We start from the raw sequence: 17,752 nt of genomic DNA, 5'->3' as shown, positions 1-17,752 counted from the left end.
ACTTCTTCAGTGTTTTGTTTGTTATTGAATATGAATATGAAGAAAAACCTGTCAGTGATTAAAAAAAAAAAAAAATTAATACATGGCTATCTATGTAACGTTGCAATTAATCCAGTGTGCCACACACATTGCTGTCATCATTAGGTATCATGTGTGGAAAGACAGTTTCAAATTTGTTTAATTTGGCCGGTAAACACCCGTGCAGTAGAAATCGATAGGTTGGGTAATGTCATCACTGCGCACGCAAGTTAACACCAACGAAAATGGAAATTTCCCTTTTCCAAATATAACTTGTCCCAAGAGCTTGTGTCAGGTTAAAGTTACAGTTGATAAATCCAACCTTGCATTTTAGGGAAAGAAAAAAGTTATTGAGGTGAGAAAGTGGGCGGTCATGTTTTAAAGTCCTGGTTTAAATTTTGGCAGAGTTTATTTTTCCCCCCAAGAGAAGCTAGACGTATTTGAACTGAATGTTAGCAAGTGCAAATTTCAGCGCGATCTTTATCTTCTGCGGAAACCAAATCGAGAGGAAATTTTAAAGGGAAATAAATGTGGAAAATCATGTGTGTATGTTCTAATGTAGGGACATAAGAATGAATATATGGGACATGTTGATTTATAAAGCTATTTATCTTTATTGGGGGATGGTTTAAGGATTATATGTGACCGTGCACCTCAAAACGAACATAAAGTCGCACACACTGATTTTGCGTGAGGACTGAAAATAAGTGAAATGGGTCAACCTAGCCGAACTTGACTTTTTCATATTTTCTGAAAGAGCGGGTCTTCTTTTATATTATGCTAAAATTTGGTATCATAAAGCGGGCAGGAAAGTGTGTTTTTTAGCAGTTTTATCTGGAACATTTTTGGTAGAACAGTGTGATTAGGTGTGTCTTTAGAATCCTTTTTTCATTTCTGAAAAACCTTGTCCACACTCTTCACTTTCAACTCTAATAACTTTTGAAAGGATAGTGTTACTGCTTTGAAAGTTGGCATTAACTATGGACAGAATGTGTTAATGAGGCATGCTCAATTTCAATTTAATCTGATAATCCCTTCATTGTTGTTACTCTGGTGGTTTACTTCCTGTTTTTTGTCCTATTCATCGCACAGCCAGCACGGTTTGGTAAAGATTAAGCGCTTGAATAGACACTGTACTTCAGAGCCTCTTTTCTCAGTTCACACTTTTCCTGAGTTTGTGTTTTCTTTGCAATATTTTGATAGGTTAAGAGAGTCCATTTGATTTGAGTTATACATCATTTTAAAGCTTAAAGTCTGCTCTTTCAGAATATGGTCTTAACTAAAAATTCATGCCTGGCGACTTTTTGTTTGTTTTGAGGTGCAGGGTCACATATGCTGGTGGTTTTGTTCTTTTTATTCTGTTATTAAAAAAAAGATGATGTGGGAAGACAAGCAACATTAAGCAATACTTTTCCTTTCTGCTCTGAAAAAGCTGTTTTTTTATTTTGTTTTTGTTTTGTTAAACATACTTTGAACTTTTCTTTTCTTTACCTCACCATTGTGTTCTTCCATTATTTCTTCTTTAAATGTTGAGATGAAAAGATGGGATGTGAACTTTTTTTCACAAGGTACAATTAGGAGTGGGGGGGGGGCAGTCACTAGACAATTATTTCCATCTTCAAATAATTGAACAAAAGGTTGAGATGACACATGTATCTCATCATCTAACAAGGAAGAGCAGGAAAGAGGGAAGGGGGTGAAGGGTCTCCATGGCAACGTGTTTCTCAGTGACGCACAACTTAATATTCAGGCACTAGAACTTGGAAGGAACCGTGTAGCCCGGCCCTGTTTTTGTTATTGTTGTTTGTGAGTGTTACAGCAGTATTGGGGTCCGTCTAAATTTAGAAACGGGGCAGATGAGCTTGCAGTGTGCGATGGGCAAGGAAGGATGATATTCCAAGTCGTCATTTTTCTTCTTGTTTTCTTTAATGGAGAGCAGGTGGGCTGCAAGTTTTTCGTATTTTGGGCAATCAAAGCTGAAGGAAAGGCAAAAGGAGAGCAATTCTCATCGGTGTTTGTGATGCAAAGAAGACCTGTGAGAGATCTCATGTTCTTCCATTGAGCTCATATTCTTGGCTTCCTCCATCCTGTCTTATCTGATTCTCTAGGGTGACCTCTGCTGGATACTCCACAAACATTGCTTCAAATTCTAAGATATCGTGAAAGTGGAAATTTTTGTGGTGTTGAAATTTTCATGCATTTCACGTAACCAGAAACCAGTGCGAAAATTAAAGCATGCTTACATTTTTGCCTGCCTTATGTTCCACTAGTTGATTTCTTGATTCCATGGAATTAAAACCATGCAGAACTCTTCTTACCCAGTTGAGCAAAAAAAATAATCGTGCGAAAATATCTACTTTTACAGTATATTTGCAATACTTCCTTGGACGTTGGCAATTCAGTGTCATGTGATCTTTTCTTCTTTTTTTTTTTGTTAGATAAAACTCTATTTGTGCAGACAGTCTTTGACAGTGGTAGTATTGTAAAGACAAATGAGAATATCCCATTGGCCATGTGTAAACAAGTCTTTAAATGTTTTGCAGATCAAGATTAGTGTGATACATGTACATTGTACTAGAGTGATTTAGTGAGAAGGATGTAACTTTTTCTTAATGATTTATGATTTTTAAAAAAGGGGATATTTATTGAAGATTAGTTATAGTTCATTTGCAAAACTTGTCAGGTGATGACATCATCACTGCTGCCAATTTGAGTAAAGTGGTATTACAGATTGATGAAAGCATGGACAATTAAACTTAAATAACTTTTATAGTTTAGGTCTGATTTTGATGAGGCCTGTATCCCATTTGGTTTGTTTAACTTTACTCTAATTACTAAAGAAAACTAAAAATTGGTATGAAATTGCACGTAAGGCAAGATAAAAGCAATAACAAAAGTTTAGTATACTCTCTGTATTGTAATTTCCAGACATTTTCACATGCATGAAACTTTTGCAAATTTTATGAGGAGCAACGATTTGCGAAAGTGAAGTGTACGCCAAAGTCATTGTCTGTGCAGTCCATTGAATGCCAGTACAATGCTGTACGCCATCATAGTACAGGCAATTCGTGAAAAATTTGTCGCGTGAAAAAGGCCGTAGGCTGCGAGTTTGCAAGTTTCTGGTTTTACTGTTACTACCCGTAGCTCTTGCGGTTTAGATTTTGAGGTGGTTTCATAATCAATACTGAAACAGACACTACAGTTTGCATTTTATATGACTGTCATTACATCATGGCAGAATGGAGTTGCCCTACATGTTCTATTATTTTCGTGTGTGTGTGTGTTCTTGAATGTAAGCATGACTGCGAGCAAATTAATGTACGTGTGTGTGTGTGTTTGTGCCTGTGCCTGTGTTCCCGTGTGTGTGTGTGTGGTTTGTGTTTATTGTAATAATTATGAGTTAACTTCCTTTGTTTTGTGACCTTTTGATAACCCCACTGAAGTCATACCTGTACACGCCTACCCACCTTCCAAAAACCACATCTTCTTTTTTTTTCTTTGATGCCACTTTTATATATACGTAAGTAGTAGACCCTTCCTCATCCTCAATCTACACTTCTTTAATTTGATTGCAAGTGTTGCTTGGGTGGAATTCATAATTTGTAATGTCCTGTTGTGGCCAGAAATCCAGCGATGACAGGTAACACTGTGATCTCTTCCTTTTACGTAACACAACCAGATAAATAGCCAATATGACAAGAACAACAGCAGCAGACCACAAAGCGAGTGGTTATACGGGGTAAAAGTGAATCATGCTTGGATGTTTCTGCAATTTGTATAATATTCATTGTGGGGAATGCCAGGAAAGCCAACTGCCGCACAACCCACAGACGGAGTGGTTGGGAGAAACACTGCTCTTACTCCCTTCCTCCCCCCCCCCCCCTTTCCCCCTTTGCAGCATTGAGTATACACAACTACTGTAAAAGTGGAAATTTTTGCAGTGTTGAAATTTTCGCGCATTTTGCGCAACCAGAAACTAGCGTGAAAATAAAAGCACGAGAATGTTTTTGCTTGCCATATGTTGCTGTGCGTGATGTCTTGATTCCGCGGAATTAAAAACACGCAAACTCTTCTTACCCAGTCAAGCACGAAAAATTAGTCGCGTGAAAATATCCACTTTTACAGTAACCAATTCACCCTCTGATGTAAAATCTTATGCGAGGGACAGAGTGTTTTGCTTCTTACAAGAGGGGATGGCATGGTTACACTCAACATGGCTCAGCTAGACTCTACGGGGCTTGAATTCGAGCCATATGATTGTAAGGTAGATGTAGTACAGACTGATCCACATCGTCGACGTGGAGCAGGAGATAACAAACAACAATGTCTTCATCACTTCAATGTCGATGAATTTTGGCAAGAACTTAACATGCAGACAAACAGGCATACATATCAATCGGTTCTCATCATCCATACTAATTTATCATCTGAAAGAATAAGGTTAATCTGTTGTCTCACAAAGCGAGGTAAACTCCTGTTTATCTCACTTTGTGAGACAGACAACAGATTAACCTTATTCTTTGAGCAACTACCATGATGATGAGCATCTTCTGTAATATTAATTCATCATCGTGATCTGACATGGAGTTCATTCTAGCCATTCTTACCACAAACTTCAGAAATGTGTCAGGACCAACTGTCCCAGTTTTTACGTGCATGCCAGTGTGCCAAAAACAAAGCAAAAACAAGAGGAAAAAAGCCCCAAAAGATGTACAGCCACTTGGCTTTTGACATTTTGTGGCATGCCCAGCTTCTGGCTAGCCCCACGGGGAGAAGATTTTGAGGGGCCGCCAGTGTGAAACTCATCCCCGGGTCTGCTCGCAACATGCAGATCATTCAATTTCCTCCCGCTCTAATAGGCAGCGAAAAGAGCCATGTCACACAACATGAGCTGACTAGATCCCTGATGCATGGTTTCTGTGAGATTCGGTGGTCCTCCAATATCCTCTCCCATCCATTTTTTTTTCTTTCCTGTGTATCAAAAAGGGATGAATCATGGACAATGTAGTGGTGATTGTGCTAATCATGTATAGACCCACTGAACACATACTTTGTTTGCAGCTACCATTGTATGTCCATGGTACACCATATTTTCTGTACATACATGGGTATTACTGTAAAATACAATATTTTCGCGGCATGAAATTTTTGTGAATTGGAGCCAACGGCTTTTTTCATGGCATGAAATATTCACGAGTTGCCTCTAACAGTCAATGCATATACATGTAGTGTAGACAAGAACTTTCGCGTACATTTTAATTTCGCAAATTTTGGCTCTCGCGAAATTCGTGAAATTAAAATGCACGCGAACATTCTTTGTTTTACAATACATCTATGCAGTCAGATCATTTTTCTGAGTTATGAATTTTATAGACTAAGATCCTCGAAGATGTTACTAGTGAAAAAGGATTTTGATATCATTTGTTAGACAACATGTTCAATGCTCATTTATATCAACATTTGTTTGTTTTTTCCGTCATTAAAATAGATAAAATGGTGCAAAATTTGAGCTTCTGTTCCTCAGCTGCTCTCTGGAGAACAGAGGCCTCTTGGATGAGCACATGAAGTGATTTATGTTTGTTTGTTTGTTTGTTTGTCTCCCCTGTGTATCTATTACAGGAAATCCAGAGAGTTCCTACATCATTTCCATCTGCAGCGAGTACAGACCCTGTCAACAAACCTAAGAATAGATACACCAACATTGTAGCATGTGAGTTAATTTTTGTTTCTTCCTTTTTTTTTTGGGGGGGGGGGGCGAGTCATGATATCTTAATGTGCTAAATACCAGTCACTTTGAAGTTGTTTTTACAAGACTTCAATCTTCCTACATGTAAGTTTAATAGCTGCCATGAAATTTGGAAAAAGAGGTGTATGATGCTAATGTAGCTTCACAAAGATGTTACCTTTATGAATAATTATTGCCATCTGTTGAAGAGGAAAAAAAAAAGTTTGATTTTGAATCTAATGTACATTCTTTGTGTAAAGAAATCCTATTCAGTTAAAAAAAGAAAGGAAGAAGTAAATTCTACATATGACAGTGTGTTTGTTTTAATGCCAAAGGGGATTTTAGAGGATGATGTATTTGCCAATTTAAATTTGGGGGAATTTATGCCATTCTGTCAACCATATGCTGACATACATACTTTCAAAAAAAAGCAAAAATACTGGTGAAAGATTGATATCCTCTTCAAGCATGTAATCCATTGCCTTCTTTTTGTTGCTACTTGGGGGGGGGGCATAGTGACAGATTTGCATCCAAGAGGATTAAGCCAGGATCTTAATGTGAGAACTTGGTGACTTAGGTGTGCGTGCTTCTTTGTCAGGGATTTCCCCCCTTAATTCGGGGATCCACAGGAATCCCCGCTGTCCCCGGTAATCAATCACTTCCTTTTCTCCTCCTACGCCACCGACTTGCATTTTTCTCGCCCATCCGTTGGGTCTGTATCGGTGACAAAGGTGTAGGTGACGACGATCCAAGGATGAAGAGTGGCACGAAACTGGAACGATGGATGTGTTTGATAGAAGTGCTGAATGCAGAGATTACCATGATGATAATGATGACAATGGTGATGATGATGGTGATGATGATGATGATGAGAATGATGATGATGATGATGATGAGAATAGTGGTGATGGTAGTGATAGTGATAGTGATGATGATGATGATGATGATGATGATGACAGTAAGATAATGGTGAAATTGATGTATACGATCCTGATGGTTTCAGTAATGATAACGATGGTGATGGTGTCGATGATAGTAATACCACTTTATATCACATGGATAATGGCATTCTGAACGGTAATGTCATGATATTATAAAGAGTGCTGTGTGGATGATGTACAGGATGATGATGATAAAAGAATGTGTTTTTAATTTTGGAATGATTGTTTGAGTATTGATGATAATGAAGATGGTGATGATGATGGGGATGATGATGATGATGATGTGATGAGAATGATAATGTGATGATGATAACGATAGCGACGATGATCATGATGATGACAGCGATGAAGATGAGGAAGAGGATCATGACGATGACAACGATGAAGGTGATGATGATGATGATGATGATAGTGATGAGGATGGTGATGAGAGTGATGATGATGAAGATGGTTAGATCAAAAAGATGGATGATGACAGAGATAAAGATGGTGGTGATGTATATGACACCAGTATCAGTCATGGGCCTGATTTTTATATGTTTCTCTCATCCCTTCTATATTCCTCCCATGTATTAGACGAGTCATCCAGAGTGTTGCTGCAGCCAGTTCCAGGAGTGCCGGACTCAGAGTACATCAACGCAAATTACATAGATGTAAGTAAGAGGCTTGAGTGTGGTAACATTTTACATCCAACCTCGATACATTGAAAGTGAAAGTTTCTACTCTCATTCCACTTAAGTTTTTCATCTTGGCTGTTATCCAGAGATAACGGAACTCTTTGTTCACCATTTTCAATAGGAATTGTTGTTTGTGTGAGGAAATGTTGCTGCAGTGCTATAGCTCTCCTTAGCAAAAAAAAAAAATAAATAAATAAATAAATAATGAAACTTTAATTCATTTTATGTTTTAAATGCCCTCCCTTTAGTAAGATGTTTGAAATCACAGCTTGTGGCATATTCCAGCTTATCAACCCGTTGAAGACAAGTCCCGAGTATACTCGGGCAGGTGTCTATGGGAAATGCGTGTTGTAGCAAAATCAGTCCGTCCTCAACGAGTTAAAGTCTAGTTTCAGTGGGGCGGCTTGCGTTACAAGTGTAAAGCAGTATTTTAGGGTAACTTAATCATCCAAGGTAAACAATTTTACCTATTGGGTTAAAAAAAGAAAGAAAGAAAAGACTCTATAAAGACAAAGGGTTCCGTACTAATCTAAAGGTCAGTTTCGGCGGTGTAATCTGCTATAGGTGGGGCTTGCCTTAGTTTTTCACCACTCTATTTCTCCATGACCTCGTTGCAACAGTTGTTCCCCTGCCATCATAAGGAGTTATCCTGTCTGTCAGGATTCTGTGTATGCTGTGTCATACTACCCTTTTATTCTTCTGTGTAGGGAGTTTTAACCTCTGTCATGTAAACCTAGCAATACAGGTATTGGGATAAATGAAAGAAAATTGTTTCGTTGCTTCAGTTACTGTTGAACCATGAGTCCATTGTAACAGTAGAGCGTAGCAAAAAAACAAAACAAAACAAATGCAAGAAACGAGGAGAATGTACCATCTAGAAAAGCTACATTTGGTGAACTAAGTAAAAGACCGAACTAGATTTTGCCTTTGTGTTACACTGTATGTATGTATTTACAATATACAAAAAGGGACTACGACAAACTTGTATGTGATTCATTTGAAGTCCTACGTCTGATAATCATGGTTCTGTGTCATGGTCGATGCGTGATGTAAAGCTCGGATTCGACATCGAGCAACACTGCGCTGCTGCGTGGAACATCTGTTTCAAGGCACCCTGGAAACACTCTATCTGTCAACAGTCAAAAATGCGGGCCAAGATTACTGATCCCCACTAAAACATAGAAAAGAAAGAGATAGACGAATTGATTCCGATGCTCTATCCCCTGTTTGTGTCGCTTCTGAAAACTGATCTGCTGAGGAAATCACAGCCGGGCCTGGCCTATGTCAGTGTGTGCCAGTAACCCGATCTTGCTGCAGTACTAAAATCGATTCCCCGGGGGAATTGTGTTACGCAAGTGAGCTTGCACGTTGAAAGCGCGGTACTTTTCTATAAATTTGGCCAATAAATCCCTGCATTGCCTTGGCAAGATGATACCCTCATTTGACTGTTGTCATGTTCAGTGAGCTTTTAATATTTGTCTATTTCAGTTTCTGTATGGCTCTTGACCCATGGGTGGTAAACAGCAAATCATATCAATATAGTGCACTGTTTAGCCAGTGATTTTTAACAGAAGATTGGAACATGTTTGTAACAAAATATATCAGTTACTAGGATGACCAAGGAATGCAATACCGTTGACAGTACCTTTACATATCTCCATCATTCGACAGGAATATACAGCATGGTATTTTGTGGACATCACTAGTGTCACATGGCACACAAAGATTATATAAAGGCAAGTCCACACTTGCAATATACAGATCAAACTACAGTCTGCAAAGTGGTAATACAATGTTTCATATTCTGAGAAATGAATTTCTCCAAACTGTCTCGTCTTTATCTCATTCCACAGGGCTTCAACAGACAGAAAGCATACATAGCAACACAAGGTTAGTACTCCAGGCCGTGAAATGTGGTCTGTTTGGTCCCGAATGGTCCAGAATTCATATTTGTCTTCGCTGTCCCTGTATTGATAACCGTATCCTTCCTGTAGATATTTTCACCCTTTTTGTGTGCTATATCCACCTCGAAATAAAATTTTGAATAAAGAAGAAAGAAGTAAACTTGTGTAAAAGTTCTAATAGAGCGGGTTAAATACAATAAAAAATGACAGAATTCTAATTCCACTTACAGTGTATTATCGTTAGGGAAGAATGAACCAAAGTGAATATGCAGTATCATGTATGAACTCCTAGTGACCTTTCTTTCAATTTCAAATGCACCCAGTTATTCATTTGCTTACTCATCCAAATGAACATGATTGATTTGTTTTGTTTTGTTTTTTATCGCCAAGATATTCAGCAAATGTAGGGGCTGTACAGAGTTTGTCTTGCTGTTGTGGGCCTTTGAACATGCACCCATATTTTGGTGTACCGTGTATGTATGCCACCCATGTACCATAAAACAAAGCTCCTGATTATAATGTGTCCACATTCAGTAACACATCATATGCCAGCCTTATGAATCAGAAGGTGGCTCCATAACCTCTTGTTTACTTTGAGTACTTATTGGCACAATAAGCCCCTTAGTGTTGTACATACTGTTCAAAGTCTGTGGTGCAGGAAGGGTTAATGCAAGGTAGCTTTATTCTGTTATGTGCAAATCCTCACACTGGAACTTGACTCTCAAACTGCAGTATGTCCCATTGTGTGCTAAACCGTGATTGCAGGTCCGCTGAAATCGACCTTCGATGATTTCTGGCGTCTGGTTTGGGAACAGAAGTCAGTTGTCATCGTCATGATTACAAAGCTGGAAGAAAGAGGAAGGGTGAGTATTGGATAAAATGAGAACAACAATTGATCATGGTGGTGAAAATCGAGAATGTTGATATTAAGGATTATACTGCGACTACTTTAGTCTCCTACTGCTACTTCTGCTATTGATAATAAGGGTAGCAGTAGTAGCAGTCACGTAGTAGTAGTAGTAGTGTTGATGATGATGATAATGATAATGATGGATGATGATAATAATGATAATGATGGTGATTACAGAGATAATATTGATAATGATAATGATGATATTAATCATGATAATAATTTTTATGGGGATATCTATTTCTTGGTTCAACTCCTCTTTAAAAAGAAATGTTTTCCCCTCCTAAATTCAGAGGAAATGTGATCGTTACTGGCCAGCCAAGGGCACTCCCGAGCGCTATAATGAGATCGAGGTCACCCTTGAAACGAAGGAGAAATTCGCCAGCTACACACTGAGGACGTTTCTCCTAAAGCACAGACACAAAAAGGTATGTGTCGGACTCGTAGCATGAGACATACAATTTTTCGTTTTAGAAGTTGTGATATTTTCTGGCAGAGAGAAAGAGAGCTAGCAACATCATTTTGATGTATGTGAATGAATCTTTTGAACAAGTTTTTTTTTTCTTCTTTTTTTGTATACATGAACATTTGTAGAGAAAATGTACATCAAACTTTTATGAGTAAACATTTTTTTTCTTATGCTTTGAAATTTATAGAAATTTTATCTTCATTCCCAGCTGTGTTGTTTCACTTTCTTTTTGTATGTCAATCTATCACGTGCAGTAAAGAATTTTGAACTTCTGTCTTATCCATATTTTCCACCCTATTGTATAAAGTATTATGGATGTTGCTTTTCAGTCGGAGATGGTGACTCTTCTTTAGATTGTATATAATATACCAGGTATAAGTGAACTGTAACACTACATCACTATGGGAGAAAAAAAAATAACAAAAGCTCCATTAGCTTGGAAGTTAGCTTGTTGCCTTTATGTTATTTTTGTTTGTTTTTACTGGATTTTACTGTCAATACTGAACAGGAACACTGATATGTAAATTCTAAAAGGGCGTTTGTTGTATTACCATCCCATGTGAGCTTTATGATCTGTTAAAGGACAAGTTCACCTTCATAAACATAAGGATTGAGAGAATGCAGCAATATTAGTAGAACACATCAGTGAAAGTTTGAGGAAAATTGGACAATCCGTTCAAAAGTTAAAAATATTCTAAGTATCTGCGCAGTCACTGCTGGAAGAGAAGACTACTACAGTGTATGATGTCACATGCGTACAACTATATAAGGAAAATAAAAAGAGAATTTCACAAAACTTTAATTTTTGAATAGAGTTCACAGTTCTTCGACTTGCTACTGACGTATGTTAAGGGTAATATTATTCCCCCTGCCTTCTGAAAGAGAGAAGTCGAGTGTTCTTTCGTTATGCGAGAAAAATTGAAATATGTTGAATTTTCTTTATTCTTTCTTTATATCGTTGTACTCATGTGACATCACAAGCAATAGTAGTCTTTTCATCCAGCCGTGACTGAGCAGAAACTTCAAAAATTCATAACTTTTTAACGGATTGTCCGATTTTGCTCAAACTCTCACTGATGTGTTCTACTAATATTGCTGCATTCACTCAACCCACATGTCTATGAAGGTGAACTTGTCCTTTAATTGTCTTCTTTTACCTGTTGCATAAAATCTTGAAGTCAAAGTCAAAGGAATAAAAGGACAACAAATGAAACACATCTTAGTTGTGGATTTTTTTATTGTATTTGTATGTTTTATTGATTTTCTTGATTACAAACAATACAAATTCTTAGTTGTGGATTAGATATCTGGCTGAAAGGCTTTTTTTTTCAAACTTTGTGTCTGACTTTGAAAAGATATCTTTGTGCAACAGGACCCTAATGTGTTTTAGGGTATCATGTCTTTACCAATCTCTATATTGTCATTTTTTCCTCTCTCTCTCTCTCTCTACTTGCTCGTCTCGGTAATTATTGATGAGGCAGGATATGAATCCAGTAGGTCTCAAATTCCTTTCCGTTTATCACTTTATTATTTGCACTTTGCCCTTTCATTTTTTGCTCCCATTTTTTTTTTTCAGTTTTTATGTATCACTTGTTTTGTTGTTTGTTTTTTCTTTCACCAATGATATAATGCTTTTGATGATTTGTATATCTTTTTTTTTTTTTTAAAGCTTACATTTGATTTAATCAGAATCCCATACAAATCTATCTCTTTGTGCTCATTTTATGAGTTAAGTTTAAGTTTTTGTTCATTTGATGGAAGTTATGATTTCCTGGTTAAATGTAATTTCTTTATTCTTTTCACAAGAAAAAACAACAAAAAACCTTGATATCATATATATATATATATATATATATATATATATATATATATATATATATATACATATTCATACTAACTTACATGACATTATAATACTAAGGAAACAAATTCCAGTGAACATGAGTCTTATCACAATAAATCCTATGTGAGCACATAAAACAATCAAAACCGAAGCAAAATTCTTAAACAAGTGGTATCCTTCAAAAATTTCCTCCTTCTCTTTTTTTTTTTAAAATGCAGTTTGCAGTCATGTGTGTAAAGTTGTGAAGATGACCCCCCACATTTCCTACCCCGCCCAATACTCTTTCCTTCTCTCCTTGTTTATCCATCCTACATTGGTAAACTGATTACCAGTATGGTATTGTCATGGAGAATATTTCATGTGTGACTAGATTCCCTAAGCACCGCCCCTATAATCTCCACCCTACCAAACACATACACAGAGATACGGCTCAAACATTTGAGAGCATGCTGTTTTGAGTGTGCCTGTTGTGTTGTTATCCTGTGCTTACGCCTCCCAAGACTCTTAATTTTCCCCTTGATTATTCTAAAACTATGGGTCATCATTAAAGTCACATACTTCTACATTGTACTTATCATACACACATTCAAGGAATGTAAATTTACAACAGGATTCATTGATTTTAGTTTCATTTTTCCCCATCCTACTATAGTTATTTCACATGATTTTTTACCTTTTCATTTTCATTTTCATTCATAAACCTACTCCAAACTAACACTCGCCCCAACCAAGTTGAAGTGGAGAGCAAAAAAATAAAAAAAAAGTGCCCTCGTGACATTGGTTTTGTCTTGGTTGAATTTGCAATTTTACTCTAGTGAAGTTTTGTCAGAGCTGATTTACTTTTGCCAAGTTTTTCTGATTATATGCAGAATATATATATATTTATATATGCATGACTCTTGCGACTATGTGTCAACGTGTTGAGTGTTGGACGTGTATGTGTGTGTCTGAATTTAGTTGTAGTGCTGCTTATGCATTGCCTTTAAGGGCCCCCTTGCAATTTTACTTTCATTTCTGGTCATAAAATATGGCTCAAGGTGTTGTGAAATGCTTACTGGAAGTCATGTGAAAATGACAAGGTTAAGGTCTAACTGGGACTTTCTATTGCCTGCAGAGAAAATTCTGATGTTGTTCAGTTTCTAGAGCCTCTTTGTTTTTGTTTCTTTTTTGCTTTTCTTTTCTTGTTTTTGTTTGATTAGTTTCTCGGTGTGTTTGTTTTGTGGATGTGTAATGTAACTATGTATTTGAAATGATCACATTCATGTATATATCCCCACCACTTGTGATCATAACTCATCTATTTGTTCTTAATATGCAATTTGCAAATTGTCCTGACCTCTGACATCCATGTGTATCTGATATGGTGTTATCTTCATTTACAGCAAATACCCTATGTATTTTGTCATTTTAAAGGGGAAGTTTACCCTGAAAATTAGTTTTTGTGAATAGAAGCAGAGAAATTAAGAGGAACAGTACAGTGAAAGTGTGAGCTAATTCTGTCAAAAAGAAAAAACAAATGTAAGTTATGATTTTTTTTCTTTTAAAGTTGTGATCAATCAAACACATTTTTTCTTTTCTTTTTTTCCTTCTTTTCTTTTCTTCTTCTTCTTTTCCCCCCTCTCTTTTAAGGCTGTTGTATCTTCAAGCTATATGCTTATTTGACAACAGTCTTCTGCATTCACACTCCCAATACATGCGCCATAATTCAGACAGATTATTTGATTTACTACATTTATATCCCAAGTAGTTCCCAATTGACATGTTCTGTACATGTATATCTCAATTATGTTTGGATGTACACACTGTATGTTTTATTGTCTTGAAAATAAAAAGAAATATATATGACTGTATTTCATTTGTAATATATATTCAATGCAGAAAATTCCATATGAATTAATTTCAATTGAATTGAATTGAATTGAATTGAATTGAATCGAATTGAATTGAATTGAATTGAATTGAATTGAATTGAATTGAATTGAATTGAATTGAAATCAAACACAAATTGGCAGTTCTGTGATCTCACGTGTGAGCTACCCCTCCCTATTTGCCCTGTACTATTAAATGAAACATTTTGATATTCCCATCAAGTACATTTCCAATTGTACATGCACCTCATAATTTTATTACTTTTTTTTCCTTTTGTTATCAGAATTCGGTCAAACTTTCACTACTGTGTTTCTCTTAGTTTTGTGATGCTCTACAACATACTTATTCTTAGGGTGGATTTCCCTTTGAGGATGTTCTTAACAGACCTGTGTAACTCCACATGATATCTTACACTAGAGAACTGCATCTAAACAGTGTCACTGATGCATAACAATGCAACATTTCTGGATTTTTTTTTTAAAATTTTGTAAATTGTTTAACTGCTTTTTGTACATCGTATCTTTAAAACCAGCAAAACTGGACAACCCACAGCAGCATGTACAATGTATGCCTTTGACTCTGCAGCCCAAGTAGTTGAAGCCATAATGGAGGAAATATTTAGAACTGTGGTTCTTGTTTGTTTGTTTGTTTGTTTGGTTTTTTAAGCAAACTTTGTGAACATATAGCAGTGGATTCCAATACCACTGTCACTGCTGAATGGGCAAAGAGTGTCAAAAAGCCATAATAAAAGTTAGAAGGAAGAATGCCAGATAATCATGAGCCATGACAGACAGACGCTTTTTGGTCAATCATCTTCTTTTTAATAGTATGATTCTCATGTATTGACTCTGCTATAACGGCTTTCTTCAAAAGCTGCTTGTCTTATGCAAGTGTGTTTCATTGCTCTCCTATGCCTTATCAAGCATGATAACAATTTTTTAACAAGCGCTCTGGGAGGGCAGTGCACCCTGAAAATCTATCTGTGCACCACTCCCTAAGATATTGGTCAAAATCCTAGATTTTTTTTTTTGGTATTATTATTTTTTTCTCACGGAAGATGAAGTGTGGTCTGCAATGGGATGATCTATGACAACTTGCAAATTTTACTAGTTAGAGATTGTTTCCAAGGAAAGTACAAAAAATGCTGTGAATAGTTGAATAAGTTCTGAAGTCTGAAAAATCAGGCCCATTACCCAAAGGCATATAAATGCAGACATAAAATTGTTCAACAGAAACTTCTTTGGCAGTAATCAGATGGGTTGATAGCATATCTTCCTGTTGTCGTGATAGCTTCTATCATGGAAACTTATGTACCAATGCATTATGCTGTTTGTCCAGTACTGCCCAAGGAGTATACAGGGGTTTGACACCACGTGGGGTCGTAAGAAAAACCAAATCTAATTGTATGGTCCTATGTGAGCGCAAAATTCCCAGGTGGTATGTATTGGTCAAAACCTTGGCAACTCTGTGTTGTAGAAAAAGAAAGAAAGAAAGAGAAACAAAAATATATAACCAGAAAAAAACAAAGGCAAAGCACAATCTCGTAGGTTTTAAAGAAGTTTGATTGGTCCAGCCAAATGAAAAACAGTTTCAGTGGCTGATTTTCTGAAAGTACTGTGATATCATTCTCGATTGTATCTCCTGATTTTGATGCACATCTCTGATACTTCCAATAAGAGAGGTTGAGAGGTGCACTTGATTAAGATCTTTTGTGGTGGTTGAACATCGTGTCACACTTCGTGTGGTCATGATGAATTCATTGCACCCACGAATCATGAGGCAGACTGGTACTAACCAGTTCTTGTTTGATTCCTGCCATTCCTGCAGCATGGTAAGGTGCCAGAGAGAAGGGTTTACCACTTCCACTACACTGACTGGCCAGACCACGGGGTCCCACCCTACACGTTGCCTGTCCTGTCCTTCGTCCAGCGGTCATCAGCAGCCAATCCGGCCGACGCTGGTCCAATCATTGTCCACTGCAGGTAAAGATGAAACTAATCTTTTATGGACTGACAAATATGGGCATGTGTATGCAAGCACTTTCTAAGTAGACTGTAAAAATTGACATTTCTGCAATGTGGATTTTTTTTTCACGTTTTGCACAATGTGAATCTAGCATGAAAGTAAAACACACAAACTTTTTGTAAGTTTTATATATAATGTTACTTTCTGTTTTGATTCTGTGGAAATTCATCCCTCACAAAATTCATTGTACCAGGCCGAGCATGAAAATTACTTCAGCAAGCATTTCCACTTTTACAGTATACTGCATAAGTAATTTGATCTTGACTATGGCAGCCTTAAGAGTGGTTTCCATGCCCAAGTGTCCCCTGCCCCTTGATTCAAACATTTCCTTTTTCATGTGATGATGATGATGATGATGATGATGATGATGATGATGATGATGATGATGATGATGATGATGATGATGAAGATACACAACATTTGTATGGCACCATATATCTGTTTAAAAAGCATTCAACGGCACAGATTCCTCCAAGAGAGTTTAATAATTGAATGTCTGATGAAAAATCTAGGTTTTGAATGAGGCTTTGAAATGCTCCAAATTGTCAAATTGACCACAAAAATGAAGTTATATATATATATCTGCAAAGTATTGCCTATGAAGTCTCTAAAAACTTCAGCTATGAAGCTCGTGAGCTCAAAGGACAGGAATCCCTTTTTCAATCGTCCACCTGCTGATTGTCTTAACAGTGCTGGTGTGGGTAGGACAGGGACCTATATCGTGATTGACACCATGCTGAAACAGATGCAGGCTGAGGAGAAGGTCAACGTCTTTGGCTTCCTGAAGCGGATCAGGACTCAGAGGAACTATCTGGTGCAGACAGAGGTCAGTTGTTTTTTTTAGCGCCACGAGCATCTTTTGATGGACTGTTGCGCTATAAAAGTATACACTATTATTTATTATTATTATTATTTGCACCTAAGGATTAAAAAAAAAGAAAAGAAAAAAGAAATATATATATATATATATATATATATATATATATATGTAACGACAACAAATGGAGCCGGGACTCGCAGTGTTGGTTACGGGTGTTCTTTATTATTCGCAGGTTCTGATCATCAACTGGACCCAAACCCTGAAAGATGTAAACATTATGTACAAGGGACAATGAGTACATTGTATTGTCATTGAATACATGAATGAATATTTGACATTAATATAGCATACACAGTCTTAATTCAGTTGTGTTCACTCTTATTCGTGATGCTTTATTGCATCATTGCATCGTTATGCATTCTGTATCGACATTCATTAGCATAATTTCTGCAACTTGTAATTGGCACATAGTCATTGATTATTGACATTTCATTCCAACAGTGAATGGTTACTTCTGATAATTCATGCTATACTCATTGAGTCTCGTTGCG

The 17,752-nt window shown here is 36.9% G+C and overlaps 1 protein-coding gene across 1 annotated transcript in view; it reads left to right on the top strand.

The window, feature by feature from the left end:
* LOC140241351 (putative receptor-type tyrosine-protein phosphatase mosPTP-1) overlaps window positions 1–17,752 on the top strand; it is a 212,815-nt gene that overhangs the window by 181,346 nt on the left and 13,717 nt on the right. The window contains exons 15-21 of the mRNA XM_072321088.1: window positions 5,638–5,728; window positions 7,261–7,337; window positions 9,215–9,251; window positions 10,031–10,128; window positions 10,469–10,603; window positions 16,184–16,338; window positions 17,072–17,207. Coding sequence (XP_072177189.1) covers window positions 5,638–5,728; window positions 7,261–7,337; window positions 9,215–9,251; window positions 10,031–10,128; window positions 10,469–10,603; window positions 16,184–16,338; window positions 17,072–17,207 — 729 coding nt within the window. The remainder of the gene's footprint in view (window positions 1–5,637; window positions 5,729–7,260; window positions 7,338–9,214; window positions 9,252–10,030; window positions 10,129–10,468; window positions 10,604–16,183; window positions 16,339–17,071; window positions 17,208–17,752) is intronic.

The sequence above is a fragment of the Diadema setosum genome, chromosome 2 (assembly GCF_964275005.1).
Source record: "Diadema setosum chromosome 2, eeDiaSeto1, whole genome shotgun sequence".
Lineage (NCBI taxonomy): Eukaryota > Metazoa > Echinodermata > Echinoidea > Diadematoida > Diadematidae > Diadema > Diadema setosum.
Note: the sequence above shows the minus strand (reverse complement) of the source record. Positions and strands in the feature narration are given on the sequence as shown.